Source organism: Drosophila santomea, chromosome 3L, assembly GCF_016746245.2.
Source record: "Drosophila santomea strain STO CAGO 1482 chromosome 3L, Prin_Dsan_1.1, whole genome shotgun sequence".
NCBI lineage: Eukaryota > Metazoa > Arthropoda > Insecta > Diptera > Drosophilidae > Drosophila > Drosophila santomea.
Window position 1 is genome coordinate 11,717,038 of NC_053018.2, and position 24,833 is coordinate 11,741,870.

At 41.2% G+C, this 24,833-nt stretch overlaps 5 protein-coding genes and 1 long non-coding RNA gene across 11 annotated transcripts in view; 3 read left to right on the forward strand and 3 right to left on the reverse strand.

Annotated features, from left to right (window-relative positions):
* LOC120450319 (MOB kinase activator-like 2) overlaps positions 1–19,964 on the reverse strand; it is a 40,273-nt gene extending 20,309 nt beyond the window's left edge. For 2 of the 4 annotated variants that reach the window (XM_039633277.2, XM_039633276.2), the window contains exon 1: positions 9,817–10,104. Coding sequence is in view for 2 of the 4 variants with exons in the window: in XM_039633278.2 (XP_039489212.1) it covers positions 15,771–16,348 (578 nt within the window). In the remaining 2 variants the exon portion in view is untranslated. Of the gene's footprint in view, positions 1–9,816; positions 10,105–15,770; positions 16,351–19,585 lie in introns of those variants that run through there. The other 2 variants (XM_039633281.2, XM_039633278.2) reach the window with 2 other exon arrangements.
* LOC120450325 lies at positions 3,586–5,905 on the forward strand. The gene is made up of 2 exons (XR_005616263.2): positions 3,586–4,002; positions 4,825–5,905. It is a non-coding gene; the product is annotated as an uncharacterized LOC120450325 (long non-coding RNA).
* A 387-nt stretch (positions 19,965–20,351) lies between the features above and the next one.
* LOC120450322 (mitochondrial import inner membrane translocase subunit TIM14) lies at positions 20,352–21,255 on the forward strand. Of its 2 annotated transcripts, XM_039633286.2 has the most exons (3): positions 20,352–20,456; positions 20,581–20,820; positions 21,079–21,255. In XM_039633286.2, exons 1-3 carry the CDS (start codon positions 20,454–20,456, stop codon positions 21,190–21,192), a joined length of 357 nt encoding a protein of 118 aa, XP_039489220.1. In that variant the 5' UTR covers positions 20,352–20,453; the 3' UTR covers positions 21,193–21,255. The 2 variants fall into 2 exon arrangements, with proteins under 2 accessions (XP_039489220.1, XP_039489219.1); XM_039633285.2 differs by lacking the exon at positions 20,352–20,456 and having other exon boundaries at positions 20,465–20,820.
* A 128-nt stretch (positions 21,256–21,383) lies between these two features.
* Positions 21,384–21,825, reverse strand: LOC120450323. Its single transcript, XM_039633287.2, has 2 exons — positions 21,611–21,825; positions 21,384–21,549 (listed from the first exon to the last, which is right to left on the reverse strand). The coding sequence occupies exons 1-2, from the start codon at positions 21,696–21,698 to the stop codon at positions 21,419–21,421; spliced, it is 219 nt and encodes a 72-aa protein (XP_039489221.1). The 5' UTR covers positions 21,699–21,825; the 3' UTR covers positions 21,384–21,418.
* Positions 21,826–22,169: 344 nt separating this feature from the next.
* Positions 22,170–22,868, forward strand: LOC120448968 (protein new-glue 3). 2 transcript variants are annotated; one of them, XM_039631227.1, is made up of 2 exons: positions 22,170–22,194; positions 22,315–22,868. In XM_039631227.1, the coding sequence occupies exon 2, from the start codon at positions 22,490–22,492 to the stop codon at positions 22,799–22,801; it is 312 nt and encodes a 103-aa protein (XP_039487161.1). In that variant the 5' UTR covers positions 22,170–22,194; positions 22,315–22,489; the 3' UTR covers positions 22,802–22,868. The 2 variants fall into 2 exon arrangements, with proteins under 2 accessions (XP_039487161.1, XP_039487162.1); XM_039631228.2 differs by having other exon boundaries at positions 22,193–22,415; positions 22,478–22,868.
* Positions 22,869–23,023: 155 nt separating this feature from the next.
* LOC120449768 (EF-hand domain-containing family member B) lies at positions 23,024–24,823 on the reverse strand. Its single transcript, XM_039632406.1, has 3 exons — positions 24,204–24,823; positions 23,968–24,141; positions 23,024–23,905 (listed from the first exon to the last, which is right to left on the reverse strand). The coding sequence occupies exons 1-3, from the start codon at positions 24,710–24,712 to the stop codon at positions 23,119–23,121; spliced, it is 1,470 nt and encodes a 489-aa protein (XP_039488340.1). The 5' UTR covers positions 24,713–24,823; the 3' UTR covers positions 23,024–23,118.
* Between the last annotated feature and the right edge of the window lie 10 nt (positions 24,824–24,833).

Below are 24,833 nucleotides of genomic sequence, written 5' to 3' on the forward strand. Positions count from 1 at the left end.
TTCTATAAGCTATTACCCCATCTAAAATTATAAATTAGCCCGCGAGATGTCATTCTAAATATACGAAATCGATTTGACGAAAGTCTTAATCCACTTAATCCCACCGGATTCGAGTTGGCCGAACCAATTTTGTAATAAATTGTTGTTCGGTAATCTTCACAGTGCGATGACAGTGTATGGCAATGCCATGTGCTACAAACATTTGTATTTATTATTTTTGCGTTCCCCGGGCATAAATCCCCCATATACACATATTCAAATATATATATTTGTCTACACTCTTATATATATTTAAATGTATATATATTTGTCGTTGGAAAACGCGATCGCGTGAGTTTTTCGACTCGTTGCGTAGTTCACACCGAAAAACAAAAACAAATGCAAAACAAATTCGCAATGCTGAGTGATTTGAGTAGGCGCGTGAGTGTGTGTGTTTGTGTGAGTTGCTAAGCTAAAATCCGCTTATATGTTAATTAGATTTACTAAAGCAATAAATTATAAGTTTCTTCCTTTTTGTGCTGGCTTGAACTTTTGCAGCTTATTTGTTTGGCTTTTTCTCGCTCTCTTCCCTGCAGTTAATTAATGCAAATGCTTTAACACTCGCGAGAAACAGCAAGTTTAAAGATTTAATTGTACAAATAAATGGAAAAAAGAAAACAAAAACAAGAAACCCATTGAAGAGCGTGCTGCTGCCGTTTCAGAGTTCCTTTTCGCATTCGATTCAAATTGTGTCTTATTTATGCGGTTTTTTAAGTCATACTTTAAGACCTTAACTCTGGCACAGGCCAAAAGAAAAAGAAAGTAAGAGGCGGCGTCATCCGCTGCTTACGCAATCGCTGGCAAAAAAAAAATAAGAAAAAAAGAAGCGAAACGACAGAGTAAAATTAAAACACATCATTAAAGAAGAAGCTCGGCCAATAAATGGGCTGGGTCTTTAAGAAACTGGAAAACCTGCTGACTCAAAGACGAAGGCGAAAAAAAGTAAACTTACTCAAGACTCGCAGAGAGGCGGGAAAAAAAGGAGTCGGACAAGCGATAACCTTCACCCAAATACCCACATTTAATGGATTGGGTCCACCCTAGCCTTGTTCAAAAGAGAAGGGCCATCTAGCCAGGCTAACAACATTGGCAGTTGATTGAGTGGCGGAACATTTGAAACTATTTGCTAAATGCAAATCGATTTGATGGCGACGGCAGTGCATTAGACATACAAAAGGATGGCCAGTGGAAAATCAAGCAGCAAGGACATTTTTTAGGACGTAAATTAAAGTGCAAATGATTGATACTTTTACCATGGAATTTTGGGAAGTTAAAGTATGTGTTCTTTACAAATAAGATACGATTTTTTACTTCTTCCGTTTAAATAATTTGATTATAAAACAAGCAAAGCCAATGCTGATGAATTCCTCTTAAACAATTTTATTACGAATCCAATGTCAATACTCATTCGTCAACATGAAGCAAGTAAAATATAATTTGAATCAAAATATTCATAATTTTACCCCACATTGCTGAGATAAAGCCCTGCTGCTGGACGTCAGCTAAGCAGAGTAAGCCCTGCTCAAGCTGGAGATTACAGTATCGCAAGAGCACATGGTGTACGAGAGTATGACACATGGATTTCAGCTTTATGAATATGCCACAGAATTTCCCGGCACATGACAAACAAGAAAGAGCTTATCTGCCACACAACGGACAACGTGCCCGATGAGCGAATTCAGTGATTCAGTGATTCAGTTGGCACGAGACAAGCGAGATGACGACTACGACTAATACGGGTAGTATAATAAATATATGTATGTACACAGATAGCTTGCGGAAAAGTAAAAGAAAAAGGTGTGAAAAGCAGAATGGCCTCGCTTTTGACACCTCTCCCCCAAGGGTCTCTGGGAACTTTCACAACTGGCGAGTAGCCGAGATTAAATTGGCACCTGGTCAGGAAAATCGAAAGTACGTCTTGTGGATTGGCGGCTGTAAGACTGTAAGACACTTCTAGCCCATGGAAATGACAATGGAAAGGGGAAACTTTCTATGACTCTCTTAATTAGCAAATTACATGCATGCAATTCTGGATGATGCGCCGTGTGGCTCGACATTTCTATTTTCATTTGTAAGGCACGTTGTTGGCCATATAAATTGCTAGAATTAAGCCAAGCCGGCAGCCATGAAAGTTTCCATAGAAAGCCGAGTGCAAAAGCGTAAAACAATTCTTCTCGGCGCGTTGGAGGTGATCATGATGATGATGATGATGACACTTGGGATTTTTCGAAACTCCTAACCGGCAATTGACACTGCGGGTTTTATTTTCTTCGGTTTTTGGTGGAAAATGGGGCGGATAGTGCGCAACACGCTTCGAGAATTTTAAAATGAAAGTTCGTGCCCGTTCACGGTTGACAAAGCATGCGGAAATCTGAAAAAGCCAAACTCAAGCCAAAGAAATAAGAAATAAATCGCTTAAGAGCGAAATAAAAGTGTGAAGAGATATAAGTCGGTATAAAAGTCTAAGACAAGACAAGAAAAGGAAAAACAAAAATGAAAAAAAAGAGATATAATTATATTATTTTAATGTGTTTTCTCTGCTTCGAGTGAGGCCTTTTCCTCGCTTTTCCCTGTTTTCCTGCTGCTTATCCGCAGCAGCTGTCGTTTTCTAGCTGGCATTACTGTGAATTTTCAATTAAGCCTGGCCAAGCTGCCACTGCCACACTGCCTCTGCCACAGCAAACCATTCCATTCCATTCTTCGCCATTCCTTTTCAATGTGGCTGCTACCTCTGCTGCACAAAAATCATGATGATGATGAGAGCTTTCTCCACTCCACAACCCTCGGTTTTGCCCGCTTGAAAGGGTTTCTCAAGTCGGATACTCATTGCTGAGTACGAGGTACTCGGTACGCGATACTTGGTACTCAGTACTTGCCACTCAGTACTCAGTACTGAGTACTCAGCGAAGCAAGAAGTGTCATGGAGTGGCAAGGTTATGCGCTGTGCATAAGCAATTAGCTTTGCGGTTTCCACTCTCGGTTGATGTCCGCTGATATATCCATCTATTTATCTATCTAGAGTCGGCTAACCAGCTTTGGGGTCACACACACTCAACCACACACACACAGTGTGTGGCTACACACATTAACTAGAAATGGAAATTGATTTGGCGCTACCACTTCGATCGTTTACTGGAACAGAAGTCTCTTCGCTTGAAATGGGCACAGAGCATTGCGTACTAGATTCTACACCGCATTTCCACATCGCTTGTAAAGTCTACACATTAATGCTGCAGTCATAAAATGTTGCAAAATCTACATTAGCATTTTATTATTTATGGAATACATAAGTATTTTGATCCGTCTATTTTAAAGATCTTCAGTGCTTGGCATAGAAATCCATTTGTAATGGTTTCTTTTTAAAGTTTTAATAATAGGTGATATATACTTGTTGCCATCCCAAAAATATCTAGTAAAATGGATCACAGTTTATAATTCCTATAATCAGTACAGCTGAAACGAATCCAATATTTCGACACACAATCTGATGATTAAAAATTCGCTGCAACTCAATTATGGCATATCATCAAGTGGGTTGGAAACAATCTGATTTGTTGTGGATCATCGAATATTCTAAATTAGCTAGAGTAAGTTTGGAATTGAACATGGTGATGGAAACCAACAGATTTTCTACAATTCAGTGATAGTGAAAAGTAGATCAAATAGCTGTAATTGCTTTCTGCGTTTTGGATAAAACTCTGGCTTAAGCGCTCCATTGGACATTGGAAATGGTTTTGGAGTACCTCCATTGACCCTTTTGAGATCGGTAGATTGGCCAAGCCCCCGTTTCAAGGGCTCGGTGCCCCCGAGATGATGGATCCACATCCCCAACCCCCATCTCCATCTCCATCCATGTGGATCATGCGTACTTCGTGCGTTCAGCGATTGCAGCAATTTTCACACTCCGAAGGCCACACACAATTGTCTGATTAACGCCGATCCAAGCAAATCCAATGTGAATATGTGAGTATCTGAGTGTATGAGTATCTGAGTGTGTGAGTATTTGAGTGTATGAGTATCTGAGTATATGAGTGACTGAACAAATGAGTACATGAGTATGCAAATGGGCCTGCGATTGCAGGCGAAAGACAAAAGAAAAACGGAAAACCATGGATCCGTGGATCGGTGGATCGATGATCTATGTACGTGCTGCAATTGCTGGATCGGATCTCTCCGATTGAACGATTCAATTCGCAGCTGTCATCTAAAACGAAGCGAAACCTGAACGATTGCAACGCCGCCAAGTTCTCACGGCGAGTTACACAAAAAGCCGCACAAACATCACGTTTCCAGCATTAATGGGGCCCCTCGATCCGGATTGCTATACCAACTGTTGCTGTTGCTGCCGTTGCTGCTGCTCCACTGTACCTCGTTTCACTGTACTCCGAACACAAGCTGAAAACTCCAATTCAATCCATTCACGACGGCGCTCTCAGGCTGCGCCATAAACTTGTACTGGGCCCGAAACGTGAGAGAAATAAGAAAGGCCAAAACCGAATAAAACAAAATAAAACGCCAAGAAGAGGCCCGTTGAAATTACCGCGGAGAAAAACAATAAAAAATAAATAAATACATAGACCCAATTAAATCGTGTACAAAAACTACAACCGCGGTGTGGCCTCCCATATATACACACTTCTATATATTTATGAGTGTAAGTCGCGCTAATTAAGCAAATTAGTAAAAAACAAAACGAAAATATGGAAAAAAAATTGTGCTGCGGTCAGCGGCGCGTCTGCTTTACCCACTTTTATGTTTTTTAATTTTCTTGTATTTTTTTTTTAGCTGCTTTAGATGGCGGCGCATTGTCAACACAGCTGAAATTTGACCCATAAAATTTCCCACAAAATTATAGTAATTTTGCTAACTCAATTTGATGAACGCAAAACACAGCGAAGCTGCGAGATAAAATTATAGTAAAATCCAGCGGCATTTCCAGGGAAATGCGGGAAACACTGCAGCTGTGGGAGTCGATTGCAAAACTAGCCGAAAATTGTTTGCCGGCAGGCAGGCAGGCAGGCGGTGAAAAGGGAAAATCGGAGAAAAACCAGCGCAATTTTCACCAGTATCCAGTTACCGAACTTCCTCTCCATCTTCACAACGGTTGAAGATGCCGCCGCCTCTTCCACTGGACAGTGGCCCAGTGGCGGAGGGGGGTTTTGATCAAAGGGGACGCAACCGCATAATTATATAGCCCGCCGATCTCAGCGGCCATCATTGCGGGCGGTGGGCGGTCAATTGGACGACAGAAAGGGGCCTGCATCGCAACTCGAAGCTCATTTTATATGGAAAAGCACGGTGGATCGCACTGGGAACCCAGCGACTTTTACAAACAGCGGGCATAATTACTAATGGGTCTTAACTGGCTACAAAAATTGTTTCTATCCCTCAAAGAAACTGAGAGTTTGAGATGAAATCAAAACAAATTAAGAATTGAGTGTGTGTATCGCAGAACAAATCTTGATTCAAGTACATTTAAGTATTATAATTAAATAAATACTTAAATCATTATATAGAAAGTTTAAAGGTACCCCGAGGCCTTTGTTCAGTTTAAACACTTAAAAAAAGAGTTACTTTAAGAACAATCTTTATAAAACTAATTTATGCACATACATTGTATTTAAATATTTATGTAAAGCATTCCTAAATTGACTTCCCAACGCCTACGCCCATAGTAAAAAAAAGTCCATAATATTGCTGATCACCTCAACTATGAAAATGCATCGGTAGCTTCCTCTGTAAAACATTTGATTGCCACTGCCCAAAATGCAGAAGTTGTATGCAGCCGTGTTAACAAGCTGCACGAACAACAGCGATGGGGCAGGCAATAAGTCAAGTTGAACAATAAACATTTTCATTTTTCATATATTTTTATCGCCACGAATACCACAGTGCCGTTGGGACGAACATATCTTGGCTTGGTCAATGGGTATGGGTTAGCCGGATAGAAGGGGGGCACAGCTGAAGATGGAGATGACTTTTGACAATGTTGTGGGAGCAGAGTGTCTTCTTCACATACATACAACACCACACATCACATCTCGAGTTTTCGAGGCTGTTACAAATCCTCAAAAAATGGGAGGGGGCGTGATGGAAAAAAACACGATTGCAACACGGATATTTTAGCTGCTCGCTGGCGATTTAGCCCCCAAAATTATATTTTCTTTTGTCTCGATATGTTTGGTTTCGTTTTTTGTAGCCACATACAAAAAAGATAAAAGTGACGGCTAGCAATTATTTGGGAGAGCCGGTGGCAAGTGTACGAGTATATATCTCGAAATAATCTCGCAGAAATGGTTGCACACGCGTGCAATTAGCGGCGCGTGTTTTCAGTGGGGAAAGGTGAGTGAAGGAGGCATATGAATAAAGTGCCTTTTGTGTGACGGAAACATTTTGCAAATTTTCACTAGCCGCTGCACTGCACGAATGTGTGTGTGTATATACTCGTCGTGTATAAAATATGAACACATGCACACATGTATTCGCGTTTATTTTGGGAAGCTTTTAGTGGCAGCCAGCGCAAAAAAAAAAAAGGACTAGAAAAGCGGGGCAAAAAAAAGAAAAAGGAGGAGAAAAACCAAACACGGGCTGGGAAAATGCCTATGATGGCAATGCCGACAGCTGAATAATAAATTTAGCACGGGTCTTCGATTTTTCCGATTTCACATCGCTTGCGCTCGCTTTCGATTTGGTTCGCTTCGGTTTGGCGTTTTACGTGGCTAACACACAGCACAACACAGCACAACAACAGCTGACATTGACACTTTTCGTGTGGCCTGGCGGCGCAGAAAAATCGTTTAAGGTTATTTATAAAAGCAAAAATATCGAACAGTCCCCAAAACACAAAGCCATGCAGAGAAAAACGCACAGAGATATGAAAGCCAAACTGGCTGAAATTGCCCTGTCAGAGTTAAACATTCGCAAACGCGCCGCCACGGAAATTCATCTTAGCCATCTTAGTGTTATTATAATATATTTGCGTAGATGCAAAATCATTGGTAAATCATGTGGTATTATATTAATATTAATAGGTAGCAATAATATTTCGTTGCTTGAGTTAGCACAATAGCATTTGCAATAGGTTTTCCGATCTGCTATATTCTGGTCAGAGTAGAAGTAGATCAAGATTGTGCTGTTATTAGGATAAATATTAAGAAAATGTATTTGTTATTCTGAATTCTACGAAATCCTACAAAACTCTTTAGCTTCAGTTTAAGCTACGAAAAGTTTTAATTGCTGAAAGACAAAGCGAGGAGGAAGCCAATCAAATGGTCTGAAGTGCGTGCTAAAAAAGTACGAAAAAGCGAAAGATGACAGAAAAGGGGTTAATTCCTATTGTTTTGTTTATTCAGCTCGAAACCAGCTACTGATTCCAATATCCAAATGCTCAATTTCCGCATCGCTGTCGCACTTAACCTTCAACTCGCATTGAAGCCAATTTGCTGACTCTGCTGTCTTTCCCCCTTTTATGTACGAGTGTATTTGTCTTTTGTGGCCCCATCTAGTTTCGTTTTCACACCTCCGCACACAGAACACACAACCCGACTGGCGCCCCCCATCAAATCAAAATTTATGATGTGATTCTAGCAACGCGACGGCGAGTGTTTCTTTGCTCGCGTTTTGAATGAGCTTAATTGTTGCCGATTTGAGTGTTTATTTTTTATGTATATGCAGCACACCCCGTTAAAGGTCAAACGAGCGATTGGCAAAGTCCAGAGTAATAAGAAAATAGAAACTGAAACCGAAAAAGAAACCCCCTTTTGCGCGATGGAAAAGCGGTAGAATTATGTCTATGTCAACTATGAAAAGAAATGAAAACGAGTTCCACAACTGGCAAACGAGCAGGAAGACGACGACAGATATGGAAAGGGAGATAGAAGCTGTGCGGTGCGGTACGGTGACGTGAGTTGTGAGATGTGCGATGCACATGCAATGGATGACATGATATACATAGATAGGTGTAGCTCCGTGCCCCACCATACCCCATACCCCATATACCATAGCATACAAACCCATCCATTGCCATATATCTCTGAGCTGGTTTGGGTTGTTCTGTTCGTTTTGGTTCAGTTTGGTTTGGAAGAGCTGACCAGCAGCATCATACATATAAGGCATAACGGTTCGGTGGAGAGAAGTTTTCGGGTCGCTAACTAACCCAGTTAACCGAGATTTATCCGACAGCGCTTATAACTGTGACTATCCTTTTCATATGGGTTAAACGATCAATCGATACACGGCGAAAATCATATGGAAAAACAGGGTAACAGAACCGAAATGCATATGTATGAGCTCGATTAACTACTGAAATTGTATCTATACGATCTCGCTGGAATTGCTTAATGGGGAAATACCGTGAGAAAAGTATTTCATAGCGGGGAAAAAACGCTCTATAACAAAAAGTACAAAAGTTACTTTTCTATACTAAATCGAACTTAAATGGATAGTTAGATACCATTTCTGCGAATTCATTTATATTGCTTTTTCCCAATTAGTTCCAGGGCTTACATAAATCCTTTGCATCCGTAAGGCCCACACAGAAAAGAAAGTAATCCAAATCGGTTAGATAATATCGCACCACAAAGGCTTGGATCAATTTCACTTCCTCCGCCTTCTTCCGCAAAATGTCCATGGCAATTCAACTATGGGAATCCGCAATCCGCAACTAATTCCAGTTGCTTTTGCAATTTTTAGCATGACCTCAAAAAATCGATGGATGGCCTAGCGCATTTGAGGACCCAAAGGGTTGGCTGTCGGTAGGGGAGGGGGTTACCTCGACGGAAGGTGTGAGAAATAACAAGCTGCTGGTTGAGCCACTCGTAACTGTTGTTTTCTCAGCGTATTGAACACGTAGGCGTCAACGGGGTTGACAAAAAGTAAAAACAACGCAAACAGGATGTGCACGGCAAACAGAGGTTATCCTTTATGGCTAATAAGATATTTCATTATTTTAAAATTCTCATTCTTTGCTTTTTTAAAAAGCATAAACAAAGCCATAAGAACCTTAGAAAATAAGAAATTTTTTTAAATAGTTTTTAAGAAAACTATCAAATTAACCCTGAAAAATATCCCCATTTCTCTCTGTGTGGCAGAGAAAACACCTGACAATGAGTTGAGAGTGAGGGGGCGGCAAAAACAGAGGGTTGAGGGTTGCAGGGCAGGCAACCAGACAGCCAGACAGACGGACAGGAAGCCCGTGAGGAAGGAAGTTCCTGCCGCTGCGGCAAAGGAAGTGCTTAAAACAATATGGCAGTGGAGGAAAAAGTAGTGGTGGAGTGCCAGTGGCAGTGGCACACCAAGCAACATTGTGAATGCCCAATGTACCGTTGTTGTTTCTGTTGCTGCTACTGCTGCTGTTGCTGCTGCAGCAGTGTTGCAGTTGTTGCTGGTGTGCCAATTCTAAGCGCTGCATTGGCAACAGTCGCGCTTCGCCGGTTTCGCAACTGAACTCTCAGCTGCTATTGCTCCTCTGCAGTTAGTTGCTGTTGCTACTGCTGCTATTTCTACTGCTGCTGCTGGTGCTGCTTCTGCTGCTGCTGCATTGCGCGTAATCAGTGAAGCAACAAACCGTGGCAGCTAGCTGCAACAGCAACAATAACACGCCAGCAGTCGCGGCTCTGAGGAAAAACTTGAATGCAGTTTTTCGCAGCGAATGACACAGTTTCACACCAGCACGGCAAAACACTAGCACACACTCTCACACACACACATAAATAGAGAGAGAAGCACTTCTTTTCTTTTTTTTGTTGTTGTTGGGGAGTAGACTCCTTTTCGTCTTACATTTTGTTCCCCTTTTCGGGATATCGGGATATATAAGTTTGTATTGGTATGCGACTTTATTTCACAATCTAGCATAGCATTTCACGGTTGGCAATCGATGTTGCAAATGTTGCGCTGCTTGCTGCTGCTGTTTTGCTTTTAACTGCGACACGATGCGATGCGACGCGATGTGTGGTTGCAACCGACGGCGGCGCCTCGAAAAACAATGTCAAATTATGACGCGGCGACATCAACAGTCCACCATTGACGACCTGCAACCGCTCGAGCGACCAAGCGTGCCAAAGGAAATTTCTACACTGAGCCAAGCCGTCCGTCTTTGACTGACTGCTGCTCGTTCGGCTGGCAACAGCAACACACACATAGCAGCAACAACAGCAACACACACATAGCAGCAACAACAGCAACACACAGCGGCAACACAACACTCACGCAAGTAAGGAGAGAAAAAAGGCAGCAAAAAACAGAAACAGAAAACTGGCAACGAAAGCAGAGCACACAGTAAAGATGAAGTGGTTGTTGTTGCGTTTGCTGCTGATGTTGCTGGTGTCTCGCACACCAGCAGCATTTGCTCTCCGCTCAAGTGCGAGAGACAGAGAGAGACCAAGAGGTATCAAATACCAGCTGAGCGGGAGAGCGAAGCGTGTACGTGTTTTGCATACAAATGCGCCACTCAAGCGAGACACGCACATTTATACAGTTTTCGACCACTTGTTTGACTGCTTTGGCTCTGGCGCTCTCTCTTCTAGGCGCTCTCGCAACAGCTGAGCGCTCATGTGTTGATGCTCAGCAGCTGACTGCGCTGGCGTTGCCACATGGTCGGTAACAAGTGGCAGTAAAAGAGTAGCAGAATCTACTACTTTTTTTAACGTTGGTTAGTTTTAACTACATAAGTAGCAACAAATACAAAATATAAATATTTAAATATATATAATCGACTTGCAAGAAATGAAAACTCTTGTTAATGAGTAAAATGAATTATGTATGTTACACTTAAATTGTGCTCTCAAGTATTAATTAACACACCGTTTTTATGATCACAGGTAAACGAATTAAATTCGGCAATTTAAATGGCTAACAACATTTGGTACAACTGACGCAAACATCACATCACTTACTTTTAGTTAGACCGCTAATTGGCTTGATAACAATCTGATCAACAAAAGCCGCATAGTATTATTAAAGCGCTAAACATTTATTTACTACCTCAGTTGCGTTGACCACGCTAAAGATGTTCCTATTTAATTCGCAGGTAATTTGACTGCTTTAATCGAGTTTAACGATTTACCTGGGATTTGGGCGAGCTCCTTCAAACTTATACAAGCGTAGTTGGATGTATTACTCACCTGCAAGAAAATAGAAGAAAATGGATTAAAGATATATTCCAATTTGTATTTCCTAAAGGTAAGGACCTCCAGCTACGTGGTTCTTATCAATGAACCGACCCCAAGCCCGCATAAAGTCACCCCCCTGACCATCAACTCTCCCCGGGGAGTAATTATCACGCTCTTTTTCGGCCAGGAAGAAATAAAATCAGTAATCAAATAGAATAGAGCGGTAGAGGAGAATCGAAAAACACAGGAACTGCATTTGCTGCCCAACTTACACAGAATCTAGACCCGAATAAGAAAACATAATATAAACGCATCATCATTCTTTGTAAATGAAGTCGAGAACAGGAACACGCAATGCACTTAGATAAATTGGGAGCTACATATATAATATTCATGAACTGATTGTTGTCAATAACCAAACATTTGTTTTTAGTGCAATGCCACATGAAAAACCAATTATATATTTTTAAATTTAGAAGAAAACTGCAGTTTCTTTTCGAGTGTATCTCGAAACAGCTGTCCATTGATGAGCTGAGGAAAAACAAGAACAAATAAGGCCAGGGAGCAAAGGAATGAAAAGGTGAGAAGCGGATAGAGGCAAAGGAATCTTGGCAGCAGAGAATGCGCACCTGTGACCGCCCGCAATGCAACCGAAACGGCGGCAAGTTCATTTGCACCACATCAAAATTTCATCCACACTATGGTGCACTCACACACACACACATACACAGAGCGAGTGAGCAATGGAACATCTGATCCGTACCGCCGCTATGGCCCTCTCTTTCCACCCACAACGCCCATCTCACTTCCTCCCATGGTGGAAACGCTCGGCTGCTTTCTAGCGGTTCAACTGCTTCAACTGCCATTTGCCATTACTCGAATTGCTTTGTGCCCATTACTTATTGCAACGACTGTTGCAGTCGGACAGCAAAAACGGCACACGATCGCAGATATTGCGGCAAGAAGGTAGGAAAATGCCAAAATAAACTAAACAGACATTTCAGAGACCACCAGGGGTCGTTGCAATTAAATACAGCATTTTATAGCACATTTACAGACATTATAAGTCGACTTCTTCAACTGCCAGCTGCCGATCAGTTTGGTATTAATAACATAACATTAATAACTCAAATCTAAGTATCTCTTTTGTTCGGAGTGGGTTCAGCCTATCTAAGCCAAGTTAATAGGCATTTAAACACAATTGCCACGTTTGCAGGGAACATATGATTTATAAAGCGACCATCAGTTATCATTTTGCTCCCAATAAAAGTCGAGGCAAGTCAAACATATTCATATATGAGGGGTTTAAATGGCTTATAAAAGTTCAAACAATGTGATGCAAAAGTTCATATGCGCTATGGGTAAACTTTTCTTATTTATACTATGTAGGTACATGGAACAATGAACATTCCCTTATGGCAAAAATTGTATTTATATTTACGCTTGAAGACGATAATTTCTTTATTCTTAATTTCTTTAGGCGATAATAAATAAGAACATGCTACACTACATACAGCAAACAAGTAAAAGCACTTTAAGTTGATTTAATCAAACTTAAACATTTCATTATTCAATTTTGTTTCATTTATTTAATTTCATTTTTTAATTGTTACCATATTATGGCAAATATATACTTTCTTACACTGCTTTCCATAATTGCTAGATGCTTTTATCGTGGCCATGCTAATCACTTCTTAATTGTTCAGAAAGAATATTTTATATCAGAGTTGTACCGAGTCTAGAAATGGCATAGTAACCGAGCTACTTTTTTTATACATTCAATTTTCCATATAAATAGTATTAACTTGGCAAACACGGATGGTTGTTGTTGCTTATCAATCTTAATATTTGATTTATGATTGCTTGCTGTTCCTCCAACTTCCCTACTTAATTGAAAAGCGAAAGAGTTAAGGAGATTGTTTCCTGGTGCCCGAGAAAAATAACAAACAAACAGCACAACTGCATATGTGTGCAAAGAAAATACAATTGTTCATACTACTATCGCAAATTACACTGAAAACAAATCAAACTGTTCAGGCATGGCATCAAATAAATGTTGAGTCGTAAATCATGTGCCAAAACAAAGAAGCAATCGTAAGCAACGTCATAAGTTTTTAAAGTTACCTCTATAAAAAATAAATATAGATAAATAGATATTATTATTATTTTTTATAAATGCAAATAAGGTTATAAAGTAATTAATTCAACTTTTTATATTTGATATAAAAAATTCAACAAATTCATATTGATTATTCGAGTGTTTCTCTGAATTTTTAATTCTTGCTCATAAACATTTTCCTGTGTACTTAGTTTAGTGTGATTTGTTTTTATTGCTGCCGTGCCTGAAATGTTGTTGTTGTTGTTACAGCTCGCTTATACGTTTCTAGTTTCGCTTGGGGCTACGACTCGAGAGGGGCGGTGCGGGGGTGGGGCCACAGGGGGGTTTTGGGGGAGGCGGTGCGGCAGGGGGCGGGAGTTCCGTTTAGTCGGTCACGCCACCACATAAATAAGACGGAACAACAAAGCGTATCAAGATGTTGTTGCCAGCGTTACTGTAGTTACTGTGCTGTTGTTGTATTTAATGTTGTTGCTGCTGCTGCTGTTGTTGTTGTTATGGTTGTTGTTGTTAGCGCTGCCTCTGCGGGTCATGCGCAATGCCAATGACGTCAGATGTTGCCATCAAATTAGGAAATGCGCAAAAAAAAAAGCAGCCACAAAAAATGGCAAAACAATGAATTTGAATGAGCGCCACATAAACGAAAACACATACGCATAAACACACAGCGGTAGTTAAATTTATAGCAATACAACAATTGCCGCTCGTTTTGGACTCTATTGTAAAACTTGAGTGGTAATAAGAACCACAACAAATCTTTCCGCTCTTAAAACATAGAAGCTAGTTCAACAAAGTTACACTATAAATGGGCTACCTTAATAAAAAAGTCTTATAAGCAACTTAACAAATTTAAAGCAAAAAACCTTTTTTTTAGCTTACTCTTCTTCATTTATAACAATTTTTATATGTAAATATCTTTTTAAGATATTAAATAAATTTCAATATTTGTGATAGTTTGGTTAAGCTTCCAAGTTCTAAACGTCCTACACTTCGAAAGTGTCCTAAATTTGTGCCCCCCACTGTAGACCCAATGTGCGTCTCGGACGTGGCGCTGTGAGATTTATGTGTCGCCGTTAAACGAAAGGGGGCGTGTGTAAATCGCGTCAGCGGCGGGGGGTGGGGGAGGTTAATACCGAAAGGCTAACCGTAATGTACCATATATGCAGCAAACGTCTGGAGGTGTGAATCACCAGAATCACCGGAGACGCAGAGGAAACCCTCCGCAACATGGAAACCCTACAAGACCCCAAAAGCAGACCAAGGAGAAATGCGCCGCAAATTTAATAATTCACAAGGCGGAGGGGGTTGGAGTTGGGCCGGGAAATCCAATCGCAAAAAGAAAAGCTGAAAAGGGAAAACACCGATGGGCAGACGCAGAAATCAGCTGTTTGACGAACTTTGCCCGCTGTGAGCACATGTGATGCGGCGAGGGAAACTGGAGGAAAATGAGCGAAAAGCGAGTCGCAGAGAGTTTCCATCAAATGGAAAGAGGGAAAAAGAGACAGAGACAGAAAGAGAGAGAGAGAGAGGGTGAAAGTGTAAACATCAGCCAACGCTCACACACACCGTTGCCTTGGAAAATTGCCTTGTCCCTAAACGAAACGAAGGCAAACGAAACGACGCAGTTTTCGCGAGTTTTCCAAGGCAATTAAGGGGAGTCGTCCAACATGAAAGGCAAACTATAAAGCCCGTCAAACATTTTGGCAGTTTCCATCAACCCATTAAGCTGAATAAACAATTCGCAAATCTTCACAAAATGTCTTTAAATCAAATGCAACAATGAGATTTTCCGTTTGCCAAACTCATGCTATAATTATTTTCGTTTCGCTTATAATTTCGAACAGTTTTCCCGGAAAAGGTCAATAAAAAGTGTGAAGATTCCAAAATTTGCATTGAATATTTACAAACGGCAAGCCGAATGTCCATTAAATAATTCATGCTGTGAACTTTCGATTTAAGAAAATTGAGAGCTAAAAGGGTCTGCTTCTTGATGGAATATTTAATTTTAGAGTCTTTGGACATTTTACATTGAATAAAGGACCTCAGCTGCTTGGCAAAACTTTTTGAATTAATTTTGTATAATAATTTTTCATTTCATTTGTGCGTTTATAATTCAGAAGTATAGATATCCCCTGTGTTTTTAAATTTTATTATTGTTTTGTGATATTTATTTAATTTTTGTTAATGCAATGAAACTTATAAATGATAAATGGGTATTATATATGAGTATATTTTATTATAATATATAAATCGAAATAATTTTAAGTTTAACTTTTTAGAAGTATTTAATATTAAAGAATATCACAGACTTTTAGAACTTTTTAGAAGTATTTAATATTGAAGAATATCACAGACGGGATTCTTTCTTAAAACTCAGAATTAGTGGCAATAGATTTATGGCAATAGATTTAAGGATGTTTAAAATGGCATTACAATCGACTTTCTCATGAAAATATTAATTTGGCTTAGTGCCCTATTAAATGCCATAATTTTCGGTAACTTCTTACCGACAGAAGCACGTGACGGTCTCCTCGACGTCCAGCGGGAGTGACAGTTGTCCTGCAGATTGGGCACCCGTGCCACCTGCTCCCCCACCAGCGCCCCCTGAAGCTCCTCCCCCCGAGGCACCACCTGCTGCAGAGGAATTCCCCTTGCCGCCATTGTGGCCATTGGCATTCTGGCGCGGCACAGCGCGTCCGGGAATGTGACGCGAGGAGGCGTGCAGGAAGGTGGCGGCGAAGGTCGACGACAGCGAGGAGTGCGATGCCGAGGGGCGTGGCGTGGAGGCGGTGGGCGTTTGGGGGGCCGTCGAGGATCCATCGGTGGTGGCGTCTGCCAGTGGAACCGAGGAGTAGCGCACGAGGATCGCACGGCTAACGCGATTGCCGCCCGTTAGATTCGAAATGGCCCAGTTCATGGCCTGCGGAAAGAGAGTTTGGCTAATGGAGGAAAAACAAACTGGGGGAACTAAACGCTTCCGCCGCTCGACTGCAACTGAGCTGTTAGCTGTTTGCTGTTGGCCAGGCCAAAAGGCAAAAGGGCCAGTGGAGGGGTGGGGTCGGTCGTTGCAACCTTCTTCGCACATACTAAATATACACAATCTTGGGCTGCAGAATATTGGTTTTGCCCAGTGATTTCAGCCACGCCCCACAACTTGGCTAGCTGGCTGTCCATCTGTCCGTCTGTCAATCAATGGATTCCGCTTCTAAGGCTGCAAAAAATTGGCCAAGTGTCGCTTTTCCCTCTCGCTATTTATGCCTTTCCACAGTGCATTTGTTTCACACATTTTTTTTTTGCTTTGCTGCAGCAGTTTATTTGTAATTTTCCTTTTTTTTTCCTGCACTTGCACCCGTTGCCGGCTAATTCAATTAGAGTTGTACTAAGTGCGCTTCAAGGCTGGCGGAATGCACACGCCGTCGTCGAAGCAGCGAGGGTTGCTAATGAGGTTCGAGTATATTACCCTATGCACATATATGTATGTATCTATATACGATAGCATCCATAATTTCACCTGTGCAAAATTCAATTTGACGAAAGAAAGGCTGTAATTACCATAGGAAAGTGGGCACAAAAATCTGTAAGCACATATGTACATCAGCAAAACAGAAGGAAACTACAAAGTTTTATTTCATAAATTTAATTTGCCTAATTTGTCCAGCCTAATTGCTTCTATTGTCTGGCCGTTTTTAAGGAAAATAAAAGTACTTCTGTAAATAAACATTTAATGATTTTATAGATTGTGTGAAAACACATTTAAAACAGCAACGTTTTAATTTGAAATAATTGTTTTTAAATAAATAAATATTTATATGCCCCGAGTGCTTGTTTTCCCCAGTGGATGTGAAAGCCCTTCGCGTTGCTAGAAAATCGATAGCTTTCCTCTTGCCACATTTTTAATTGTTATGCCTGCTCTAATGAAACCCTCCTGCGCTCCATTGGAGGGCGATGACGTCCAGCCCAGTCCACCCAAAAAAAAAACAAAAAAGTAAAAAAAAAATGTGGAGCTTTCCACGGATGAGTCCGTGTATCTCGTATGATGTTGTCCTCCGCCGTCAGAGCCATCAACTGATGTGTACTTTTCCCCTTTTTTTTATCTTTATTTTCCTTATTTTTTTTTAGGTGTATGGGGTGTGACATGTGACACAATTTGTTTGTTCTTTGTTGCTCTCACATCGTTTGTTTTTTGTGTTCCTTTGCCTATTTGGATGCTGCGACGGTCCACAAAAGACTGGCCCCCGTATGTGTACATACATATCTACGGACATATATGGTATATATTGTGCCCTGGTATATAGATTCTACTAACGACCTTAGCATCTGGCAAAACATACAAACATACACAAAAAAAAAGACACACGTAAGCATCAAATTGTCAGTGGGTTTGTGCGGACTTAATTTATCCAGTCGACCAGGGAGGCATTTATTATAGCCTACAGCCTGCAGCCTCCGTGTCTGTTTCTAATCAACTCGATTTCCGCAATTTGCCACCGCTCCATTTTCCTGTTTAATCACCAAATTGTGCTTAATTGAGTTTCTTTCCGAACTTTATCCCTTTAATTGGCACAGTTTTCTATGGGACAACATGCTAAAGACAGCGATTGACAACCCCTAAGATGAAGTCACAAACAGCTGGCTTTACTCAACTGAAATAAGATTAACAAGAGGGTAAACTTAAACAGTTTATAAATATGTAATCCATGTAGAAATACCAAGCTAACTTATAAGTTATTTAAAGCTATTTAAGGTTCATATATTTAAGGATTAGTAGATAAGCCGAGTCTATGAGCCACTTTGGTTGAAGGACCATTCGATGGTTTAACACCAGATGCAGTTAACTGTTTACAGTCATACTCGGTATATAAACCAAAAAGGCTGTATTCGCAAACCAAAAAGGTTACCTGGAAATCCTACAGGGTGGAAATCTCAGTTGTTTCCAAAACTTCCAAAAAGAAACATTTTGGAGATAGTCAACCACCAACCCAACATCTTGTCCGGTTTTTACCTTCGCAACCCTTAAATGCATCCCTCTATCTTTTGTTGTTTTTTCTTGGGCAATTTAAAAGTCTTATATTTTTTACTAGATGAAGGACTCAAGGTAAAATCTTTAAAAGTCGATGAGAGTCACAAAATGGTACTTTGCGATTTTATATGCTGTTCCTTTTGAGAATTATCTGTTCTCAAGGAACTGTTCTTTATACTCTACCATTTTTTAAGACTGCTTAATACCTGGTTTAAATCTTCATAACTCTTTACAGAAACATCTTTACATGTCAGAATATTCAGCATGCTTTATATATATTTCACATACTTTCCAAAAAATATTAGACTGTGAGTTGTGCACTCCATATTCTAGAACTAAATCGAGAGCATTGTGGTAATGAAATTGGCAAGTTCATTAAACCTGCTCTTATCTCCAGAATTCCGACCCTGCGCTTGCTGCAAGGCATAAACAAAAGCAGAAGAGAGGCAGACAAGAGGGGGAGAAGGAGAAAGAGAAGAGGCAGAGAAGAGGCGGCGAAGACGAGCACGAAAATAAACGCAGTGCAATGCAATCAAAGTGCAGCGATGGCCTTGCGACTCCGATTCGCGGGAAGAAGAAGAAGACGCCGCGGAGGACGATCACGCACACACACACACATACCCCACACACACTTATGGATTTTCAGGTGAAGTCGGTGGTCAAGTAATACAAAACACTTGCGACTTGGTGACTTGGTAACCACATTTGAGAAATCGATAAAGAGCCCATTGATTTTCATGGGCCCCAATCACAACAAAGAAATGCCTGACATGTAACTTTTTTTTTGGGGAGTGAGTAGTACGTCTACAAATACCGTCAAAATAATGGACTATATGTATGTGGGGGGGTAGTTGGAGACAAAGAAAGGGTTTTATGTAAGAGGTACCATTAAAGCGTTACGCAGCACACAAAATATTACACTATATATTTGTGATAACATCTAAACGTCCTAAGTGCAGACATAGCTTTCTTGGCAATGGTTGGGCAGTTAAGGGCCTCTTTGCAGGGTATTTGGGGTACTACTCCTGTGGCAAGTGCGACGAAAACAGAAATTTTCAGTCGGCGAAAATGCGAAACGAGGCCAATTGGCAAAAGGCCAAATGGCGACGAAAAAGAGCACCACAGGCAGAGTAGCAGACGAACAAAAAGCAGAGGACACCGAAGACAAAGCGACGCAAGAGACCCACCAAGAGGTCAAAAATAAAGAAATAAGAAAATCAGAAATACCCTATATATCATCTACTTTTTTTCGGGAATAGCACCAATAGATTACATTGTCTTTAGTGGTGTAACGGTACTTACCCCATAAGCCAATCGACAGTGTCGCGTAGATATTCCGGAATTCGCTCCAGTTTGACGGCTGTTTTTCTCGGGAACTGCTAATTTTCCAAAAGTTTTTCCCCAGCTGAGGAGCTAACGCACACACACACTCGCCGACCAACCGACCAACCGACACAGACACACGGCACGCAAACGCACACACAGACACGCGCTCACGACTAGCGGTACGCTGACGGACACTCACGCACACCACCACGCCACCAGGATGTGGAGGATCACCAATTTCGGAACTTTTACTTTCGTCAATCAATATTATTTGGTTTCGAAACTTTGCACATCAAAATTTTTCCTGCTTCTTCTTCGCTTGTTTGTGCACTTTGTTGAGTCCCGTTATCGATGCGACCCGACTGCTATCGATAGGCAACGTCTGCGCACACTTTCGATAGCAGCTGCGCAGATTTTGTGAGCGGGTTCCTACAAATTACGTATATTCTGAAAATCACTTTTTTGGATAGCCATTTTATTTATTTGCAGCTGCAAACTGTTGCTGATATATCGCCTTAAGTTCGTTTTATTAACTGATGTTTTGTGCCTGCAGCCCTGGTTGTTGACAATCAGCTGTGTGGCTGCAGAGACGGTGCAAATGGGGATTTAAATGTAAATAATACATTCTAAGCTACTGTAAGTAATTGTAATATTATTTATGCAATTGCAGTATTAATAATTGCAGTATTATAACAGCTATTTAAATTTAAATACTAATTCCATCAATTGACCGTTAGTAATTGTTTATTTGCACAGAGCGGCAACCCTGAATCTATCGATAGGCCAACAGCTGACAGCAGGCCATGCAGTTCCACTGATCTACAGCTGTTAAAATTACATAAAAATGGTACTGTGTTAAATCACATTGTTTTTTAGTTAAAAACAAACGTAAACTATTTCGAATCTCTTCCGTTTCATACTATCAAATTGTCCGTGCGATGACCACCAATGCGAATAATTCCATTCCGAAGGCGAGCTCCGTAATTCTGGCGGGACTTGGAGTGGCCGCCGTGGGATTCGCCGGGAAGCACCTGATGCGCCGCATGCCCCAGATGACCACCAAATTCAACGAGGCCCTCAAGAACCTGCCCAAATTCGATGCGGAGAGCATGGCCGCCTCCAAATACTACAAGGGCGGCTTCGATCCCAAGATGAACAAGCGGGAGGCGTCCCTAATCCTGGGCGTTAGTCCCAGTGCGTCCAAGATAAAGGTATAATGATGTTCCCATGGTTGGCATCTCTTAGGTTTATTCATAATTTCTCATATTAAGCAAAAAGTAGGATCTACTTAAACTTATTTGTACGTTGAGCTTTATAAAACTTAAAGCAATTCGAAGTAACCGATCTTCTTAACTAGATCTTGTGATAGTCATTTGTTAAGTGATGTTTAAAAGCTTGAATTTGCAATATTATATTTATACTAAGGAGTCTCTTCTTAACTAGATACTTATTCCTAAATTTGTTTACAGATTAAGGACGCGCACAAGAAGATCATGCTGTTGAACCATCCGGATCGAGGGGGATCTCCCTACTTGGCCGCCAAGATCAACGAGGCCAAAGACTTTCTGGACAAAGCGAAGTAGTCATCCTTTCCCCGCCTTTCAGTGCAAATAAAGTAGTAGTTTGTGATTAGCATGTAAGCTAAAGTCTTATGCGTTTTATTACGATGGTTGTAAATAACATTTTTAAGAAGTGTGTTCTTCTCCCTAAGAGATGTTACTTGAAAAAGGATACTTTTAGATGTTTATAAAAAAAGCTTATCTTGCTCATAGATGAATGAATAGTGCTTATAGTTTTCATAACTTATTTTTAAGCATATGTCAGGTGGAGACAGCCATTTCCAAGTCCCAAGTAAGCGTGGTCCGGAAGACAAACGCACTCGTACATCCAACAGTGAACAAACCGAAACTTACAAGTTAGATGCTCTCCCAAATCACAATCTAAGATGCAAGACAATAAGATTACTCCATATTTTATATAGATTGGTCTCAGGTTGCTCACTATCGCGCATCATTGGATTATGCATGCCATATGCCTCATTAATAAACGCAGCTAGAAATATTATAACGAAGTTAGAGAACGGCTCCATTCGGTTTCTTTAAGTTTCCCCAAGTGGTTGGGTCTGCATTCAACCATAAACTGATTAAATGGATTTTTATGAAACCCGATTTCGTTATAAAGTTATTAAGTTTCAGTTGCAATTCAAAGCCTAAAAGAAATTCTAGGGAATGAAACACAGTACAGAGAAGCATGAAAATCGAGGCGATTGAATTTTAAACAAAAATCGAAACATATCAATGATTTCCATCATCTTAAGCTGGTTAATTTAGAAAATATAAATATGGTTAAAAAAAAATGTAGTACTCAGAAATGTATTTATTTCACGTGAAATTCAAACGTAATACACTTTTTGTCCTTGACCAATTACGGTTATACATATCTATATGGTCCACCTAAAATATGTTTTTGAAATTCTTTTATTTTTAAAATTTAAATTTATTAGTCCGTGAAATAGGCGCAATTTCACCTTACAGTTAACATATAATATTTGTTTTCGGTAGTTTAAATAGTCCGTTATGGAAAAAGTACGTAAACCAGCATATGACACCAGAACAAAACATTTCTCTGTTTAGACAAATGCTCCAGATAGACTAAGTTTTTTGCGAATTTTTGTTTACTCGACCCTATTATACTTGAATGTTCAGATTAAGTGACGTGCTAGGTTCTCACGCTGTACAGGCAAAGACCAGACCACATGGAGCCAGATCAGAGTTTGCTCAGCCCATTGTTGGGCCCACCAGAGGAGGTATAAATAGTGCGGGCAAAACCGCAGAACAGCATCAGTTGATCACATTCGCTTTCCAATAGTGAATAGTCACAATGAAGTACTCCTGTGTCCTGCTCCTTTTGGCCACCGTTGCCTGTTTCCTGGTGAGCCTGACCAGTGCAAGTACCACGACCACCACCACGACAGATGCCACTACCACGACCACCACGACCACTGCCTCGTCTTCGGACACCACTACCACGACAGCTTCGTCCTCGGACACCACCACTACCACGGAATCATCCTCTTCCAAGAAGAAGAAGCGCGTGATCCACAGCAAGCGCAGGACGCGCAGACCCAAGAAGATCAGGAAGATCAAGCGCAACGGCGGCAGGAGGAACAAGAACAAGAGGCGCAGCAGTTAAACTGCTAGAGAAAACCTACCTGATCACCTGACCCAGCCCCCTTCCCGAAATTCCCAATTCCCTATTCCCAAACAGCTTTATAATTTTACCTTATTTACATTATGGCATTAATAAAATAATTCAAAAAACGCTTCTCTTGCTTTGTATATATGGAACCAGATTAAGGATCATGATTTCACCTTTTCCCTAATATTCACTAATATATGAAAACAAACTAAACGATACAAATGAATATTTTGCATTTATTATTGACTGTGAAAAACATACCTATATGAAGAAATCACTTTTAAAAATAAAAATACATGTAAAAGAAATCATCATTGAGTGGCCTTCTTCATCTGGGCACGAAATTGTGCCACGGATGCCATTTCACTTTGATCCTTCTGCTCATCCATTAGACTCAGCCAGATGGTTTGAAAGCCTTCGTGAGTGACGAGGTCCTTAAATATGCGTTCCAGTTCATCCTTACTGCGCAATGCCTTGAAATCACTTGGCCATAGGCCACATAAAGTAGAAATCTCGGGATTTATGACGTCACCCACACGCGTGTCATCCATGTCCTGCTGAATGGGCGTCTTGTGCGGTTGCTTGAAGTGCGGACCCTCTGGAGGTTTTTTCATCAAGTCAGCACACAACTGGCGATAGGCGGTATCCTGGGTGTAGATCACCTTCGGCATGGGTGTAATGGATCCAATCAGGGGCAGGGACTTTAGAATGGTTAGGAGATCGCATAGTTCCTCGTATTTGACCTTCTCCGAGCAGCAACCCTCGTCCACGAACAACCGGAAGTGGGACATAGCGTTGCGTATCTTCTCCGCATCTGCGGGAATACTTAGCTTGTGCAACACCTTGATAATCTCGTCCAGCGGAAGTTGACGATGCCCCTCCTTGTCCTTTTTGCCCAGCGCTACGATCACCTGGTTCATATTGAAGTCGTCGCGCTCCTGGAGCAACTTGCGCAGCATGTTCAGGTGACTTACGGCACTGGCCAGGTTCTCCGACTTTACCGAGGGCGAGGTGTACTCCAGCAGAGATCGCACGTCGGTGTCACGGGGCAGCACGCGACCAAAGGTCATATTCTCCGGTATCTGATAGGGGTACCATCTAATGTAAATATTTTTACAGTATTTAATATCAAGAAAAATTACCCAATTTGTGCGACTTACGAATACTTTTTGCCTAAAGGTCCTTTGGTGCGATCGTCGATGTCCTTTTGAGGTTTCTTGACTATTTTCAAGTGCTCCTCACCCTCCTCCAAGCAGCGTTTCACCTTGATGCCCGAAGGATCAACGGAAGCTGGCAAGCCGAAGGTATTAAAGCGACTAAAGGGCTGTGAGTAACTAATCAACAAGGTTCAGAACATTATTCAATTACAATATTTGTGATAAAAGGCCCAACTGACCGTCGATTAATCTGCTCAGCGGGAAAGTAGTGATTGTGGCTGATGATGTGTTTATCATGGAACTCGGCATACTCCCGATTGACCTGCTCGGCAGGCTTTGGTGGCAGAACAATGGAGTACAGGGAATCTATGGAATTCGGATCGGCAATTTTACCAAAAGTATGACTCAAATTGGTCACATAGCTCGGCTTGGAGTTGGCTTCCTTGGGCTGGCCCAAAGCGGGCTTTTTGACGAACATATTCTCGCGAAATCTGTTCTGAAACTCGGCAAAAAGTCCTTGGTTCTGATTGTTGAGTATGTCGCCCATTTGATTGGTGGGCAGCTTGGGTGTTCGTTTGGCTGGCTTGGGGCGGCTTCTACGACATAGAGCCATTATGCGATTCTCCGCCTCCTCCTCCGAGCTCACAATGAACAGACAATCCTTGGCACCTTTGAACTCCACGGTCGACGCCAATCCTGCAGCCCGCATTCCAGGATTTCTTTCTATGTAACGCCCAATGTTCGCCATCTGTGCTGCTTCAATCAAGTCAGGTGAGTATGAGATACTTTTATGTGTTATGTGAAAGTTTTGGTATATTAGAATGGCAAGTCTGGTGTGGCGTTCTTTCTAAAACCTACCTAAAGTAAAA

Excerpts from the sequence above, each read along its gene's own strand:
- LOC120450322 (XM_039633285.2), top strand. The coding sequence starts at position 20,548 with ATGACCACCAATGCGAATAATTCCATTCCGAAGGCGAGCTCCGTAATT. Across the intron at positions 20,821-21,078 it reads CCAGTGCGTCCAAGATAAAG|ATTAAGGACGCGCACAAGAA; the intron begins GTATAATGATGT and ends ATTTGTTTACAG.
- LOC120450323 (XM_039633287.2), bottom strand. The coding sequence starts at position 21,698 with ATGGAGCCGTTCTCTAACTTCGTTATAATATTTCTAGCTGCGTTTATT. Across the intron at positions 21,550-21,610 it reads TAATCCAATGATGCGCGATA|ATTGTGATTTGGGAGAGCAT; the intron begins GTGAGCAACCTG and ends CTTGCATCTTAG.
- LOC120448968 (XM_039631227.1), top strand. The coding sequence starts at position 22,490 with ATGAAGTACTCCTGTGTCCTGCTCCTTTTGGCCACCGTTGCCTGTTTC.
- LOC120449768 (XM_039632406.1), bottom strand. The coding sequence starts at position 24,712 with ATGGCGAACATTGGGCGTTACATAGAAAGAAATCCTGGAATGCGGGCT. Across the intron at positions 24,142-24,203 it reads GCTGAGCAGATTAATCGACG|TTACTCACAGCCCTTTAGTC; the intron begins GTCAGTTGGGCC and ends CTTGTTGATTAG. Across the intron at positions 23,906-23,967 it reads CCTTTAGGCAAAAAGTATTC|ATGGTACCCCTATCAGATAC; the intron begins GTAAGTCGCACA and ends TATTTACATTAG.